The sequence below is a fragment of the Plecotus auritus genome, assembly GCF_963455305.1.
Source record: "Plecotus auritus genome assembly, chromosome: 1".
Lineage (NCBI taxonomy): Eukaryota > Metazoa > Chordata > Mammalia > Chiroptera > Vespertilionidae > Plecotus > Plecotus auritus.
The window spans coordinates 139512670-139527655 of NC_137770.1; the positions used below are offsets into that span (position 1 = coordinate 139512670).

At 45.0% G+C, this 14986-nt stretch overlaps 1 protein-coding gene across 13 annotated transcripts in view; it reads left to right on the forward strand.

Moving 5' to 3' along the window:
* Positions 1-578: 578 nt before the first annotated feature.
* Positions 579-14986, forward strand: part of ACBD5 (acyl-CoA binding domain containing 5) — a gene marked incomplete at its 3' end in the record, with an annotated part of 68780 nt that continues 54372 nt past the window's right edge. For 3 of the 13 annotated variants that reach the window (XM_080649207.1, XM_080649210.1, XM_080649202.1), the window contains exons 1-4: positions 579-932; positions 2470-2635; positions 9994-10114; positions 14614-14686. In XM_080649207.1, the coding sequence (XP_080505333.1) occupies positions 2560-2635; positions 9994-10114; positions 14614-14686 (270 nt within the window). In that variant the 5' untranslated portion in view covers positions 579-932; positions 2470-2559. Of the gene's footprint in view, positions 1160-2014; positions 2282-2469; positions 2636-9993; positions 10115-14613; positions 14687-14986 lie in introns of those variants that run through there. The other 10 variants (XM_080649199.1, XM_080649201.1, XM_080649204.1 and 7 more) reach the window with 8 other exon arrangements.

Consider the following 14986-nt stretch of genomic DNA (forward strand, 5'->3'; position numbering starts at 1 on the left):
GTCCTCAAACTACGGCCCGCCGAGGACATTTACCCGGCCCGCCGGGTGCCGCTGCCTGTCCTGCTTAGCAGCTGACTCGTCCCGGGCCTGCAGTGCGCATAGGAATTTGTTCATAGTTTTTTTTTTTTAAACTATAGTCCGGCCCTCCAACGGTCTGAGGGACAGTGAACTGGCCCCCTGTTTAAAAAGTTTGAGGACCCCTGGAAGGGGATGGACTGCTAAAACTATGCATGACTAACTAAATTGGAACTGAAAAGAATGTATAATAACAAGAAAAAAGTAGAAAAAGCAGTAGATATTAAACATATAACGTCTTCCTAATTTGAGTAAATTAGAAAAATTATTAGTCTCATACACTTTGGTGTTCTGTTAAAAGCCCAGTATTTAAAGCAAGAGTTTTTTTTCTGGGTTGACTGACGCCAGGCTCTGCTACTAAGGTGTGGGGCCTTGGGCAAATCAGTTAATGAGTCTCAATTTCCTCCTTCGTAAACACCCTCGGTTGTTTTTGGAATATGTCTCATAAGCTTGGCAAAAATCCGGCCATAGTCTTTATTACCTGACGGCACTTTCGCTTTCTTACACACAACCTCGAAGTTATTAAGCATCAGGAGCAAGAAATTAGATCCCAACTTCCTAACTTAAGTCTGACCACACCAGGATGCCTTCGACAGACACCACAGCGGGCCCCTTTGGCCGAAGCGGATGTGGTATTCTGAATTTGTTCTAGGCGCGGCGCAGTAGAAAGGAGGGGTTTCCGCCAAGAGCGCTCAGGGGCCTGCGGACCCAGAAGCCTAACCGGAACAGGTGGGAGGAACGCCAGCCGTCGGGAGGAGGTGTCCGGAAACGCCAAGTCGAGGAGACTACATTTCCCACAAGTCCTCGGGGCAGGCGTCAGGGACATTACCGAACAGGCCTTGCCCGGCAATACCAAGGTAAATGCCGGCACTGCGGCTTCGAGGGAAGAGTAATTACTATAGGTTTGTACTAGTAGATTTGTACTAGTAAACCTCCTAACCCATCCCGAACTGACAAGAACGACCTGGCGACTTTGGGGTTTCTGGGCCGCAGGACTCCACCCCCACGACCCACATCGGCCCCCCAACAGTGGGCCTGGGAGCGATTTCTAGAGGCCTTCGGACGCCGGGCTTGTGCTAGAAAGGTGAAGGCCCCGGTACCTTTCTAGGGTTGGCGATCCGTACAAGTTCCTCATTCGCCCCTCCCCCACGCCCTGTGGCCTGTTAAAGCGGGAAGGAGCTAGGGTGCTCAGCTTCCTTGGGGCTCCATGTTAGAGATGCAGGGGAGGGTGCTCTCCCTGTCCCGGCCAGACTAGTAGCAGGCGACCTCCCCCTCCTTCCTTTCGTTGCTTGGACCAACGTCCTTTTTTCTGGCGGCTAAAGCTGTCGGAGACTTGCGAGCCAAGCAATGCGAAACACCTCCACCCACCATCCCTAAAATCTTTCATCCACCTTTGGGGACGTGTAAAGATTGCCGAGGGAGAGGCTAAGTTAACTTGACTTAGGTCACAGAACGTAAAGGGTAGAATTTAAAAAAAATGTTTTTATTGATTTTAGAGAGAAAAAGGGAAAGGGAGAGAGAGAGAGAGAAACATAGATTGGCTACCTCTTGCACGCCTTTTATTGGGGGGTGAAGCCCACAACCCGGTCGTGTACCCTGACCGGGAGTGGGTCCAGGACCTCTAAGTGCATGGGACCATGCTCAACCAACTGAGCCACACCGGCCAGGGCTTAATTGGAAGAATTTAAGGTTCGCACCGAGCCTCTCCCAATCTAAAGCCCTTTGTTTACGTCCCACCACCTTCCTCTAACCTTAACCTAACAGCGCAGGCGCTGATGACCAGAGCCTTTTTTTATTTTTTTATTTTTTGGCCAGCGGTATCCACACGTGCTGCTATGGGCCCAGGCCCAGCAATCCGCGTCCCACGCTCGCTGCGCTGGTGTGTACACATGGGTCTGGTCTGTTCCAAAAGTGAACACCGCGTCCTCTGTCCACCCATTTCACTTCGTTTCCCCTGTCTCGGGCCCTTGGTCGCAGCGGCCAAGGGGCGGTGGGTGGAGTTTGCTGCGCTGCAGGGGCGGCGGCCACAGCTAGTGGGTTCTCTGGTGGCTCTGGGCGGGGCCGTGGGGAGGGCGCGGAAGGACCGAGACCCCGCCGAGATGGGGGGTGTGGCTGCTCCGTCAGGGTCCCGCGGGTGGGAAAAGGGCTCCGTGACCACCGGTGGCCGGAGCCCCTCCACCTTCTGACAGAGATGGTCTTCCTCTCGGTGAGTTCTGTCTTCGCGGGCCGGATTCTCCGGCCGGCTTCTCGGGTTGGTCACGCCCCCGGGAGGAGGCAGGAGCGGGGCCGCCTTGGTCTGTGTGCCCTGGATAGGGCAGGGGAACTGACCAGCTGGGCTCCTGGGCCTCCTCCCTTTGGGCATGTTTGATCCGCGCCTTGCGCTCCTTGTTCTAGTTTCATGCAGGCTCCTGGGAAAGCTGGTGCTGCTGCTTTCTGATTCCAGCCCACAGACCTTGGGACCGGGACGGGCTCTGGCGGCTGGAGATGGCAGACACTAGATCCGTGCATGAAACTAGGTTTGAGGCGGCGGTGAAGGTGATCCAGAGTTTGCCAAAAAATGGTACGTGGACTGGGGCCCCGGTTGAAGAAACCTCCTGCAGAGGCCTTTGAGGCCCCAGTTTATGAACCTCACCTCTTCATGATTCTCACCTCTTTTAATCTTTCTGCTTCTACTCTTGCTTATTTAATCTACTTCTTTTCTGCTTTAAAAGGAATGTAACTAAAGGGAGGCATTATATGTGAATTAATTCCTTGCTGATTTTTCAAGCCTGAGACAAAAGCGTTATCCAGGTTTTGAGTACTTTATATTGTTGTTGAAAACGAAAGTCTTGTTATTTAATGACTGCGGATTTTGGTATGTTAAAAAACTGGCATGGGATGCCTGGTGGCGCATACTCACAAAATCTACTGTTTAAGCCTTTTGAAAACTTTGATACGAAGGGAAAGAAATGAAAGAACTACGCTCATTTGTAAAACTATTTATTGTAATAAATACATATATTTACTACTTATTTTGCTATTGTACTAGTTTCTCCTTATTATACTCATATTAGACCTGGGAGAAAAGTAATTCAGGTTGTTCTTTTGTATTTAATGTATCATTTCTCTGGCTACTTTGAAGATTTTTCTCTTTACCTTTGATTTTCTGCAATTTGACTAGGATATGTCTAGATATGGTTTTCTTCATATTTATTTTCTTTGGGGTTTGCAGTAGTTTTTGAATTTATCAGTTTATGGTTTGACCCATGTTGGGAAGGTTAAGGCCATTATTCAAATTTTCAGGGTCCCCCCCCCCCCCCCCCCCCCCCCGTGGAGAAGCTTGAAGAGGGGGGTCTTTTATTTTCACTTCCTATCTTCCTGCAATATATCCTTCGGAAAAAAATAAACTTGTATTTTATTTTTTTTAATATATTTTATTGATTTTTTACAGAGAGGAAGAGAGAGGGAGAGTTAGAAACATCAATGAGAGAGAAACATCAATCAGCTGCCTCCTGCACACCCCCTACTGGGGATGTGCCTGCAACCAAGGTACATGCTCTTGACCGGAATCAAACCTGGGACCCTTGAGTCCGCAGGCTGACGCTCTATCCACTGAGCCAAACCAGTTGGGGCTAAACCTGTATTTTAAATGATGCTTTTAAGTACTATTATTGTGACAGAATGTAATACTAACTGAATACAACATTAATGTATGATTATATTATTTAATATCATGTTCTCTATTCTTATGAATCATCATTTGGCTGCATATTGAACATTCAATACCATTCAATAAAAATTAATTAAGTGCAGATTCAAAAAGTTTGGAAACAAATATACACAAAATAGTATTCTTTTTAAAATATATTTTTATTGATTTCAGAGAGGAAAGGAGAGGGAGAGAGTGATAGAAATACCAAAAATGAGAACCATTGATTGGTTGCCTCTTGCACTTATTGAACATGTGCCCTTGACCGGAATCAAACTCAGGACCCTTCAGTCCGTAGGCCCACTCTCTATTCACTGAGCTGAACTGGCTAGGGCTAGTATTCTTTTTGTAATGTCAACTATCAAATTGGAGGAGGAAATATGGGGGATTGAAGATAAGAGTGAGTGAACAAAATATAAAGAAATATTATAGGAACTTATTTAGGTATTGATTTTATAAAATGTCCAATTAAGAGGGTTTATGCAGGGGTCCTTAAACTACGGCCCGCGGGCCACATGCGGCCCGCCAAGGACATTTATCTGGTCTGCAGGGTGCCGCTGCCTGTCCTGCTTAGCAGCCGACTTGTCCCGGGCCCGCAGTGCCCCGGGCCCGCAGTGCGCATAGGAATTTGTTCATAGTTGTTTTTTTTAAATATAGTCCGGCCCTCCAATGGTCTGAGGGACAGTGAACTGGCCCCCTGTTTAAAAAGTTTGAGGGCCCCTGGATAGAAAGGCATGATTCTCAGAGTTTTGTATAAGTTGTACCATCATCCTTTCTCCTACACTACATGTTTTTATATATTTTTAAAAATTAATAAAGCTAGACTTGATGTCTCTAGTCTACTACCTTTATTGACATTACATATTCCTTATTATTTTTTCTTTTCTTTTTTATTTACATGTCATTTATTAAGAAACCCATGTAAATGTAAATAAAGTTTCTATTAAATAATATTTAAGAAGATATTGCAAAGTTAAGATACCCTGCCAAATGGCACATATGTTGGACAATGTTCAAAATACTGTTATCTTCTGAAAGTAAATTGATATTGAGACAAAAGTATTATTATAATGAATTATTAAATATATTTACATTACTTTAAAATTGTTTGGTTTGCCCTGGATTGTTTTTCAAAGAATAAGATCATGTATATACTAGTACATATACATATTTATATCCCATACTAGAGGCCCAATGCACAAAATTCATTCAAGAGTAGGCCTTCCTCCCCCAGCTGCTGGTACCAGCTTCCCTCTGGCACCCGGGACCTGGGCTTCCCTCTGGCCACCGGCAGGCACCCGGGATCCAGGCTTCCCTCCGGCTGCCGGCAGGCACCCGGGACCTGGGCTTCCCTTGCAGCTCCGGCTTTGTTCGGAAGGTCGTCCAGTCTAATTAGCATATTATGCTTTTATTATTATCTACACTAATAAAAGAGAAAGATGCAAATTGACCATACCTTCGCAATGCCCACCAGCCAATCAGGAGCAAGTAAGCAAATTAACCCAACAAAGATGGTGGGTTAATTTGCATATGCAGGCACGAGCAGCCAGGGGCGGGGCGGGACGCAGGTGTTCCTCACAGCTCCAGCCACTCCGGGTCTCTGGGCAGCGTGGGAAGGCGGAAAGGCAGCTCCAGTCGGAGCGAAGGCGGTGCTGGTAGCCAGGGAAAGGAAGGCCCATTCTTGCACGAATCTTCATGCATCGGGCCTCTAGTAGATAATAAAAGCCTAACATGCTAAGTGTCCGGTTGGCCGTTCAACCCAATCAAAGCGTAATATGCTAAGGACATGCTAAGGCTGCTCAACTGCTTGCTGTGATGTGCACTCACCACCGGGAGCAGACGCTCCAGCCAATAGGTGAGCTTGCTGCTGGGGTCTGGCCGATCAGGACTGAACGAGATAGGCTGGACATGCCCTAGAGCCCTCCCGCGGTCCCTCCTGGGCCACCATTGTGCACTGGTGGGGTCCCTCAGCCTGGCCTGTGCACTCTTGCAATCCGGGACCCCTTGGGGGATGTTGGAGAGCCGGTTTCAGCCCAATCCCGCAGGCCAGGCCAAGGAACCCCACTGGTGCACGAATTCATGCACTGGGCCTCTAGTCTATACTAATAAAAGGCTAATATGCTAATTAGACCAGGCATCTTCTGGACTTCCTTCTGGACTAAGCCACAGTGGCAGGGGCCTAGGCAGAGGCAGTTAGGGGTGATCAGGCTGGCAGGGGGGAGCAGTTAGGAGGCAATCAGGCCGGCAGAGGAGAGCAGTTAGGGGGCTATCAGGCCGGCAGGCAGAAGCAGTTAGTGGTGATCAGGCAGGCAGGCAGGCAGGAAAGTGGTTAAGAACCAGCGGTCCCGGATTGCAAGAGGGACGTCTGATTGCCGGGATCAATCCTAAACCAGCAGCTGGACATCCCCCAAGGGCTCCTGGATTGGAGAGGGTTCAGGCTGGGCTGAGGTACCCTCCCCCCCATGCACGAATTTCGTGTACTGGCCTCTAGTCCTATATAATCCTATATAATAAAAGGCTAATGTGCAAATCGACCAAATGGCAGAATGACCGGTCGCTATGACGTGTACTGACCACCAGGGGGCAGACGCTTAACGCAGGAGCTGCCCCCTGGTGATCAGTGTGCTCCCACAGGGGGAGCACTGCTGGCAAGTGCCACGGTGGTGGCGGGAGCCTCTCCTACCTCAGCGGCAGAACTAAGGATGTCCAACTGACAGCTCAGCTGTCAGACATCCCCCAAGGGCTCCCAGACTCTAAGAGGGCACAGGCCAGGCTTAGGGACTGCCCCCCGCCCAACCCAGTGCACTGGGCCTGTAGTATGTATATATATATATATATAAATAAATTTTTATTGCTTTCAGAGAGGAAGGGAGAGGGAGAGAGAGATAGAAACATCAGTGATGAGAATCATTGATTGGCTGCCTCCTGCATGCCCCCTACTGGGGATCTGGCCCACAACCTGGGCATGTGCCCTTGACTGGAATTGAACTCGGCACCCTTCAGTTACAGGCTGATGCTCTATCCAAAGAGCAAAACTGGCCAGGGCATCATATTTATATATCCTACATAATAAAGAGGTAATATGCAAATTGACCCTCACACCCTCACAATATGGCTGCCTATAACCAGGCCAGCAGGAGTGTTAGTGAGGGATGACCAAACTACTGAACAGCAGGCTGCATGGGGCGACTAGGCCGGCAGGCAGGTTAGTGAGGGACGACCAAATGACTTAACAAGCAGGCTGCGTGGGGCAATCAGGCCGGCGGGGGGGGGGGGGGGGGGGGGGGGCGGGGTTAGTGAGGGATGACTGAATGACTGAACAGCAGGCTGCATGGGGTGACCAGGCCAGCAGGGGGGGGAGTTGGGGGTGGTCAGGCTGGCAGGGGGGCAGTTAGGGGCAACCAGGCAGGCAGGCAGGTGAGTGATTAGGACCCAGCACTCCGGGATTGTGAGAGGGATGTCCGACTGCTGGTTTAGGCCCGATCCCCAGGGTCCTTGATTGGAGAGGGTGCAGGCCGGGCTGAGGGCCCCCCCCCCCCCCCCCCGCCGCAGTGCATGAATTTCATGCACTTGGCCTCTAGTACATACATAGAGGCCCAGTGCACGAAATTCATGCACTAGGGGGGGGTCCCCTCAGCCCTGCCTGCGCCCTCTTGAAGTCCAGGACCCCTTACTCCTTGCCGCCTGCCTGCTCACTGCTCCTTACTGCTCAGATTGCTGCTCCTTAGTGCTGCCGTGAGGCAGAAGAGGCTCCCGCCACCACTGTTGCGCTCGCCAGCTGTGAGCCCGGCTTCTGTCACTCCCCCTGTGGGAGCGCACTGACCACCAAGGGGCAGCTCCTGTGTTGAATATCTGCTCCTGGTGGTCAATACGCATCATAGCGACTGGTTGTTCTGGTCATTCCACCATAATGGTCGCTTAGGGTTTTATTTTTTACACACACACACACACACACACACACACACATATATATATATATATATATATATATATATACCTTTTTTAAAAAATCCTTACTGACGATATGTTTTAAAATTTTTTTATTTTATTATTTTTTTTTAGAGATAGGGGAAATGAGGGAGAGTGAGAGAGAGAAACATTGGTGCATGTGAAAAACATCCATCAGCTGCTTCCTGTACTCACCCCCGCTTGAATTGAACCTGCAACTCAGGCATGTGCCCTGACCAGGAATCCCAACCCACAACCCAGGAATGTGCCCTGACCGGGAATCCAACTGGCAACCTTTGGGTGTACGGGAGTTTGCCCTAATCAACAGCCACATCAGCCACGGTGTTTGGTTTTTTTTTCCTTTTTGCTTTCCAGCCAGGATGTTGTTGTTTTTTCCTTTTTGCTTAATCTGTACTTAAGGCCTAAGGTTATAATGAATCCTATAACAGCTATGTCTGGTATTCCCTTGACCTTTAGAAATTTTAATTCTTAGATAATACTTTAAACACATATCAAATTTATCATGTGTGAGAACCTTGAGGACAGAAATTATACTTTAATTCAGTGTCTTACAGAACACCTTCATTATATGTTATCAGTTTTGGCTGTAACCTATGCTAATGTATGTCATCCACCTTAACCAAAAACCTTTAAACTTTATTTGATTAACTTCCTGAAGATATTGTAAGTTGAGGCTTTTGATGTTTTAAATTTAGATCTGTCTACTTATTAGATAACAATTTTTAACTGTAGTTTAAAAAAAATTTTCCCTCTGCTATATAAAGGACTTTTCATTGAAATGGTGTATCTAATAGATACTCCTAAATGAGCATATGTTATATAGATAATTATTATTGTGATTTTGGAATTAATTATTCACTCTTGGCCAAACCTGAAACACCAGCTCTCATCTTGTCTCTCATAATTTTCAAATTCATATACTGCTAGTTTTCGATTACTACATGTTTATTATGTAATCTATAAAGTTTTTTTTTTGTTAATCCTCACCTGAGGATATATTTTCCATTGTTTTTTAGAGAGAGTGGAATAGAGGGAAAGAGAGAGAGAGAGAGAGAGAGAGAGAAAGAAACATCCATGTGAGAAAGACACATTGATTGGTTGCCTCCCGAACACTCCTCAACCTGGGCTGGGAATCAAATCTTCAACCCAGGTACCTGCCCTTGACTGGGAATCAAACACAGGACCCTTCAGTGCATGGGTTGATGCTCTAACCACTGAGTACACTGATCAAGGCAATCTATAAAGTTTTTAAAATATAAAAATTTTATAGTTTTAATATTTATATTTATAATTTTTGATATAAAAGTAATATACACTGACAGTAAATATTTTAAAAACACAAACAAGCAAAAAGAAACGTAAAAATAACCTGTATGCCTACTATCCAGAGATCCTCTTTTAACTATTTGATGTTTTCTTCTATTATACTTTTAAAAAATGTATATATATTTCTGAGAAGAAAGAAAAGGGAGAGAGAGAGATAGAAACATGAATGATGAAAGAGAATCCTTGATCACTGCCTCCTGCATGCCCATACTGGGGATCGAGCCCACAACCTGGTCATGTGCCCTTGACTGGAATCAAACCTGGGACCCTTCAGTCCACAGGCCGACGCTGTATCCACTGAGCCAAACCAGCTAGGGCTGATTTACTTTTTAAATAATCATTCAGATTACTGGGTATAACACATACTGAAGGGAAGGCAAGAATAGAATCAACCAACAGGGAAGGTATTGTAGTCCAGATAGGAAATGGCAATTGCTTGGACTTTAGTGGTAGGGTAAGGAATTGAGAGGAGAAGTTGGGTATATATATATATGTATATATTTTCCACTGATTTGTTGTTTTACTTATTTATGCATTCATTGGTTGCTTCTTGTATGTGCCCTGACTGGGGATAGAACCTGTAACATTGGCGTATTGGGCCAACACTCAAACCAACTGACCTACCTGGCCAGAGCTGTTTTTTTATTTATTGAACTGTGTTAGGCATTGTTATTAAAGTGTAGTCTCAAAGTTTTTAAAATTGAAAGAGTAAAGCAACTAGCAGAGCTATAACTTTTCTTTTTGTAGGATAGAAATAATTATTTGAACTATTAGTGAACTATTGAAAATCACAATATATATAGCTCAGTGACTTTGTAGCCTTAGATTATCAATTATATTCTCTAAGTGACTTTTATTTATTTATTTATTTATTTATTTATTTATTTATTTATATTTTTTCAAGTGACCTTTATTTAATATTATTTTTCCAAAAGGTTCATTCCAGCCAACAAATGAAATGATGCTCAAGTTCTATAGCTTCTATAAGCAGGCAACTGAAGGCCCCTGTAAACTTTCAAGACCTGGATTCTGGGATCCTGTTGGAAGATATAAATGGTAATTTTACATAGAGATCTATGAAGGAAATTTTATTGTAATGATAGTTATTTATGTGGTTATATATTATCCTGTGCATAAAATGTTTTAGGTATAGGATACAATTTTTATCATTCTTGTACTCTTAACACAATTTCACACAAATAGAAATATCTTGAGGAAGAGAGGAAAACAATAAAACCACAAGCTGTAGGTGCACCGGAGATAATAAAGAATTTTCAGTTAGTCTTTCCTTTTCTGGAGTTTTTTTCTTATTATGCTAAGAGCAACTCCCATACAAAGTTAAAGGAGCAAACTTTCCTGCCTGTTTTACCTGACATGAAAAATAGTGACTTGTAAAGTGACATTGTTTTGAGCCTTTAAGATAAAAACTAACTAGGAACATGACTCAGGTACTGTCTACTAACATTTTATCTAAGGCGTCACTCTTGTCCCACTATCTACATAAAAGCCTAAGTGACTGTCGCAACCGAACGGATGACCGAACAGGCTGCATGGGGTGACCCGGCCGGCAGGGGGGTTAGTGAGGGGCGACCAAACAACCGAGCAGTAGGCTGTGTGGGGCGACCAGGCTGGCAGGTGGATTAGTGAGGGGTGACCAAACAACCGAGCAGTAGGCTGTGTGGGGCGACCAGGCTGGCAGGTGGATTAGTGAGGGGTGACCAAACAACCGAGCAGTAGGCTGTGTGGGGCGACCAGGCCGGCAGGTGGATTAGTGAGGGGTGACCAAACAACCGAGCAGTAGGCTGTGTGGGGTGACCAGGCTGGCAGCGGGGTTAGTGGGGCGACCAAACAACCAAGCAGCAGGCTGCGTGGAGCGACCAGGCCGGCAAGTGGGGGAGCAGTTGGGGGTGATCAGGCCAGCAGGCAGAGGCAATTAGGGGTGATAAGGCCGGCAGGGGGACTGTTAGGGGCGACCAGGCTGGCAAGGGGGGCAGTGAGGGGCGATCAGGCTGGCAGGCAGAGGGTGGTTAGGGATGATCAGGCTGGCAGGGGGGGCATTTAGGGGCGATCAGGCAGACAGGCAGGTGAGCGGTTAGGAGCCAGCAGTCCAGAATTGTGAGAGGGATGTCCGACTGCCGGTTTAGGCCCGAACCCCGGGATCAGGCCTAAACCGGCAGTCGGACATCCCCTGAGAGGTCCTAGATTGGAGAGGGTGCAGGTGGGGCTAAAGGGACCCCCCCCCCCCGTGCATGAATTTCATGCACCGGGCCTCTAGTCTATATAATAAAAGCCTAAGCAACTGCTACGGTGGAACAACCACAACGACCGGTCACTATGATGCATAATAATCACCAGGGGGCAGACGCAGATGCTGCCCCCTAGTGGTCAGTACACTCCCACAGGGGGTGCGCCGCTCAGCCAGAAGGCGGGCTCATGGCTGGCGAGTGCAGTGGTGGTGGCGGGAGCCTCTCCTGCCTCCGCAGCAGGGCGCAGACTGGGCTGAGGAACCCCCCCTCCCCAGTGCATGAATTTCATGCACGGGGCCTCTTCTACTTGAATAAAAATTTGATCTTTAAAGAAATTCATTGATTTTGTTTTAGAGAGAGAGGAAGGTTGAGAGAGAAAGAGTGGGAGAGAAACATTGACTTGTTGTTCTACTTATTTATGCATTTATTGGTTGCTTCTTGTATGTGCCCTGACCAGAGATTGAACCCCAACTTTGGTGTATTGGGACAGTGCTCTAAACAACTGAGCTAAGTGGCCAGGGCTAAAATTTGATTTTTAATATATTTAAAAGAAAAATAAAATGTGCAGAGTCGCCCTGGCTGGGTAGCTTAGTTGGTTAGAGCATCATCCTGATACACCAAGGTTGCGGGTTCAATCCCTGGTTAGAGCACATACAAAAATCAACCAATGAATGTATAAATAAGTGAAACAACAAATTGATGTTTCTCTCTCTCTCTAAAATCATTCAATAAATAAAAATGAAAAAAGAAAAATCCAGAGATAGCTTTGCCATTTTTTTTCTTTTAAATATATTTTTATTTATTTCAGAGAGAGGAAGGGTGAGGGAATGGAGAGATAGAAAGACTGATGAGAGAGAAACATCATTGATCGGCTGCCTCCTGCATGCCTCCCACCAGGGATCGAGCCCACAACCCTGGCATGTGCCTTGACGGAATTGAACCAGTGACCTCCTGGTTCCTGGGTTGACTTTCAACCATTGAGCAACACTGGTCAGGCAACATTTTTAAAAAAAATATTGATCGGGCCCTGGCTGGTTTGGCTCAATGGATAGAGAGTCGGCCTGCGGACTGAAGGGTCCCGGGTTCGATTCTGGTCAAGGGCACATGCCTAGGTTGCAGGCTCGGTCCCCAGTAGGGGACGTACGGGAGGCAGGTGATCAATGATTCTCTCTCATCATTGATGTTTCTATCTCCCTTCCTCTCTGAAATCAATAAAAATATTTTTTAAAAAAATATATTGATCGGCTGCCTCCTGCATGCCCCCTACTGGGGACCGAGTCCGCAACCCGAGCATGTGCCCTTGACCAGAATTGAACCCGGGACCCTTGAGTCCACAGGCCAACGCTCTGTCCACTGAGCCAAACCGGCCAGGGCGGTCAGGCAACATTTGATGTTTTAAGTACTCCTGAGGACTTTATAAATATTTAACAAAACGTCTAACTAGACTGTTCATTATGAATAGAGCATGCTAATTGGTGAAGTATGTCTTAAGAGCCACACATTTTGAAGACTAAATTTCTTCTTTCTGAATTGTAAGTCCTTAAACTCCTTTGAGGATTTCTTAGTTCTCTACTTTTCTCTGAGAGCTTTATGAATAGTCATAAAATAATAGGTTAAGCCCAGCTGGTATGGCTCAGTGGTTGAACATCCACCTATGAACTGAACCACAAGGTCACGGTTAGATTCCCAGTCAGCAACATGCTTGGGTTGTGGGCTCGTCCCCAGTGGGGGGTGTGCGGGAGGCAGCTGATCAATGATTCTCCCTTATCATTGATGTTTCTATCTCTCCGTCTCTCTTCCTCTCTGAAATCAATTAAAAATATATTAAAATAATAATAATAGGTTAAGTAAAATGGCAACATATTTAATCTTCTTAAAGAAAGTTTATTTACCATTTTTCCTCAGAATTGACTTTTGGTAGAGTTAAGTTGCTTCCAGAAAAAATACATAAAAAGAGAGGTGTTTGCCCTAACTCAGTGGTCGGCAAACTCATTAGTCAGTAGAGCCAAATATCAACAGTACGACGATTGAAATTTCTTTTGAGAGCCAAATTTTTTAAACTTAAACTTCTTCTAACGCCACTTCTTCAAAATAGACTCTCCCAGGCCGAAAACCGACTTCTGCGCATGGGCCACGAAGTTTCAATCGCACTGTACGTGCGCGCCCGCACGTGGTATTTTGTGGAAGAGCCACACTCAAGGGGCCAAAGAGCCTCATGTGGCTCGTGAGCCACAGTTTGCCGACCACTGCCCTAACTGGTTTGGCTCAGTTGATAGAGCATCGGCCCAGGGTCCCGGCTCCAATTCTGGTCAAGGGCATGTACCTATGTTGCAGGCTCGATCCCCAGCCCTAGTTGCGGTGCCTGCAGGAGGCAATCAAACAGTGTCTCCCTCACATCAATGTTTCTCTCTCTCCCCCTCCCTTCCATTCTCTCTAAAAATCAATGGAAAAAATATCCTCAGGTGAGGATTAACAAAACAAACAAAAAAATAATAAGAAGAGAGGTTTTCATTTTAGGCAAAAGTTTTAAAGGACTATTCTCATTATCTAGGGGTTTAAAATGTTCCTTTTTAGAAGAAATCATTGCCATTTTTCAAATGTGTAAAGTTAGACTTTTATTTAAATTAATGGGCACTTTAAACCAAAACTTTGTTTAAAACATAGCTGTGACATGTAGATGCTTCTAAAATATTTATTTCTGTCATCGTTCTTTATAATGATATAAAAACTTCTATAGCAAATGTTTATGAATAGTCTATAGTCTATATAGTAAAGCATCTATAATCTATAGTCTATAGGTGGGTTATATACTTATTAAATTAAAATACTGTTTAATTTGTCAGTTTATTCACTGTGATATTTTTATTCAAGGTGGCATATTTAAAGAGATCCTTTGGGAATATAACATGGCTTTAAGTAGAGCTCATTTTAAACTTATGACCCTGTATTATTAACTATAAATTATATTCTGAGCAATTGAAAATCAGGTGTCTTTCAAACTGGCAGTTACAAAATAGTCGTGGAGATGTAAAGTACAGCATAGGGAATATAGTTAATAATATTGTAATAACTGTGTATGGTGTCAAATGGGTACTAGATTTATCGGGGTGATCACTTTGCAAATTATATAAATGTCTAATCAGTGCCCACTTCAACTACACATACTAGTATACTAAAATATAAATGTCTACTCACTGGGTTGTTCACCTGAAACTAATATAATGTACATCAATGAAATAGAAAAATTGAAAATTATTTAAAGAAAAACCAGGTGTCTTTTTGTTGTGATGTGAATATTTTCAATTTTAGGGATGCTTGGAGTTCATTGGGTGATATGACCAAAGAGGAAGCCATGATTGCATATGTTGAAGAAATGAAAAAGGTAGGGAAAATGATCCGTAGAAGAAAATAAAAACATCTAGAATCATTCTAATTTAACTTTTTGTTACTAGGAAAATTAGCTGCTTTGTTTTAAGGAACAAGGAGATTATAATCTGTTAGAATATAGAATCTAAGTTATTGAATTTATTAGGGCTTTATCTGTCTAAGTTCATCAAAGTTCATCTTAAGTGCTTTTTCCTTAGATATGTCACATTGGGTGACATCGTATTTTGTTCTTTTGTGTGTTTTTTCCTTTTCCTTGTCTTCCTGGATAGTTCACTTTTGCAGAAAGTGTATAAAT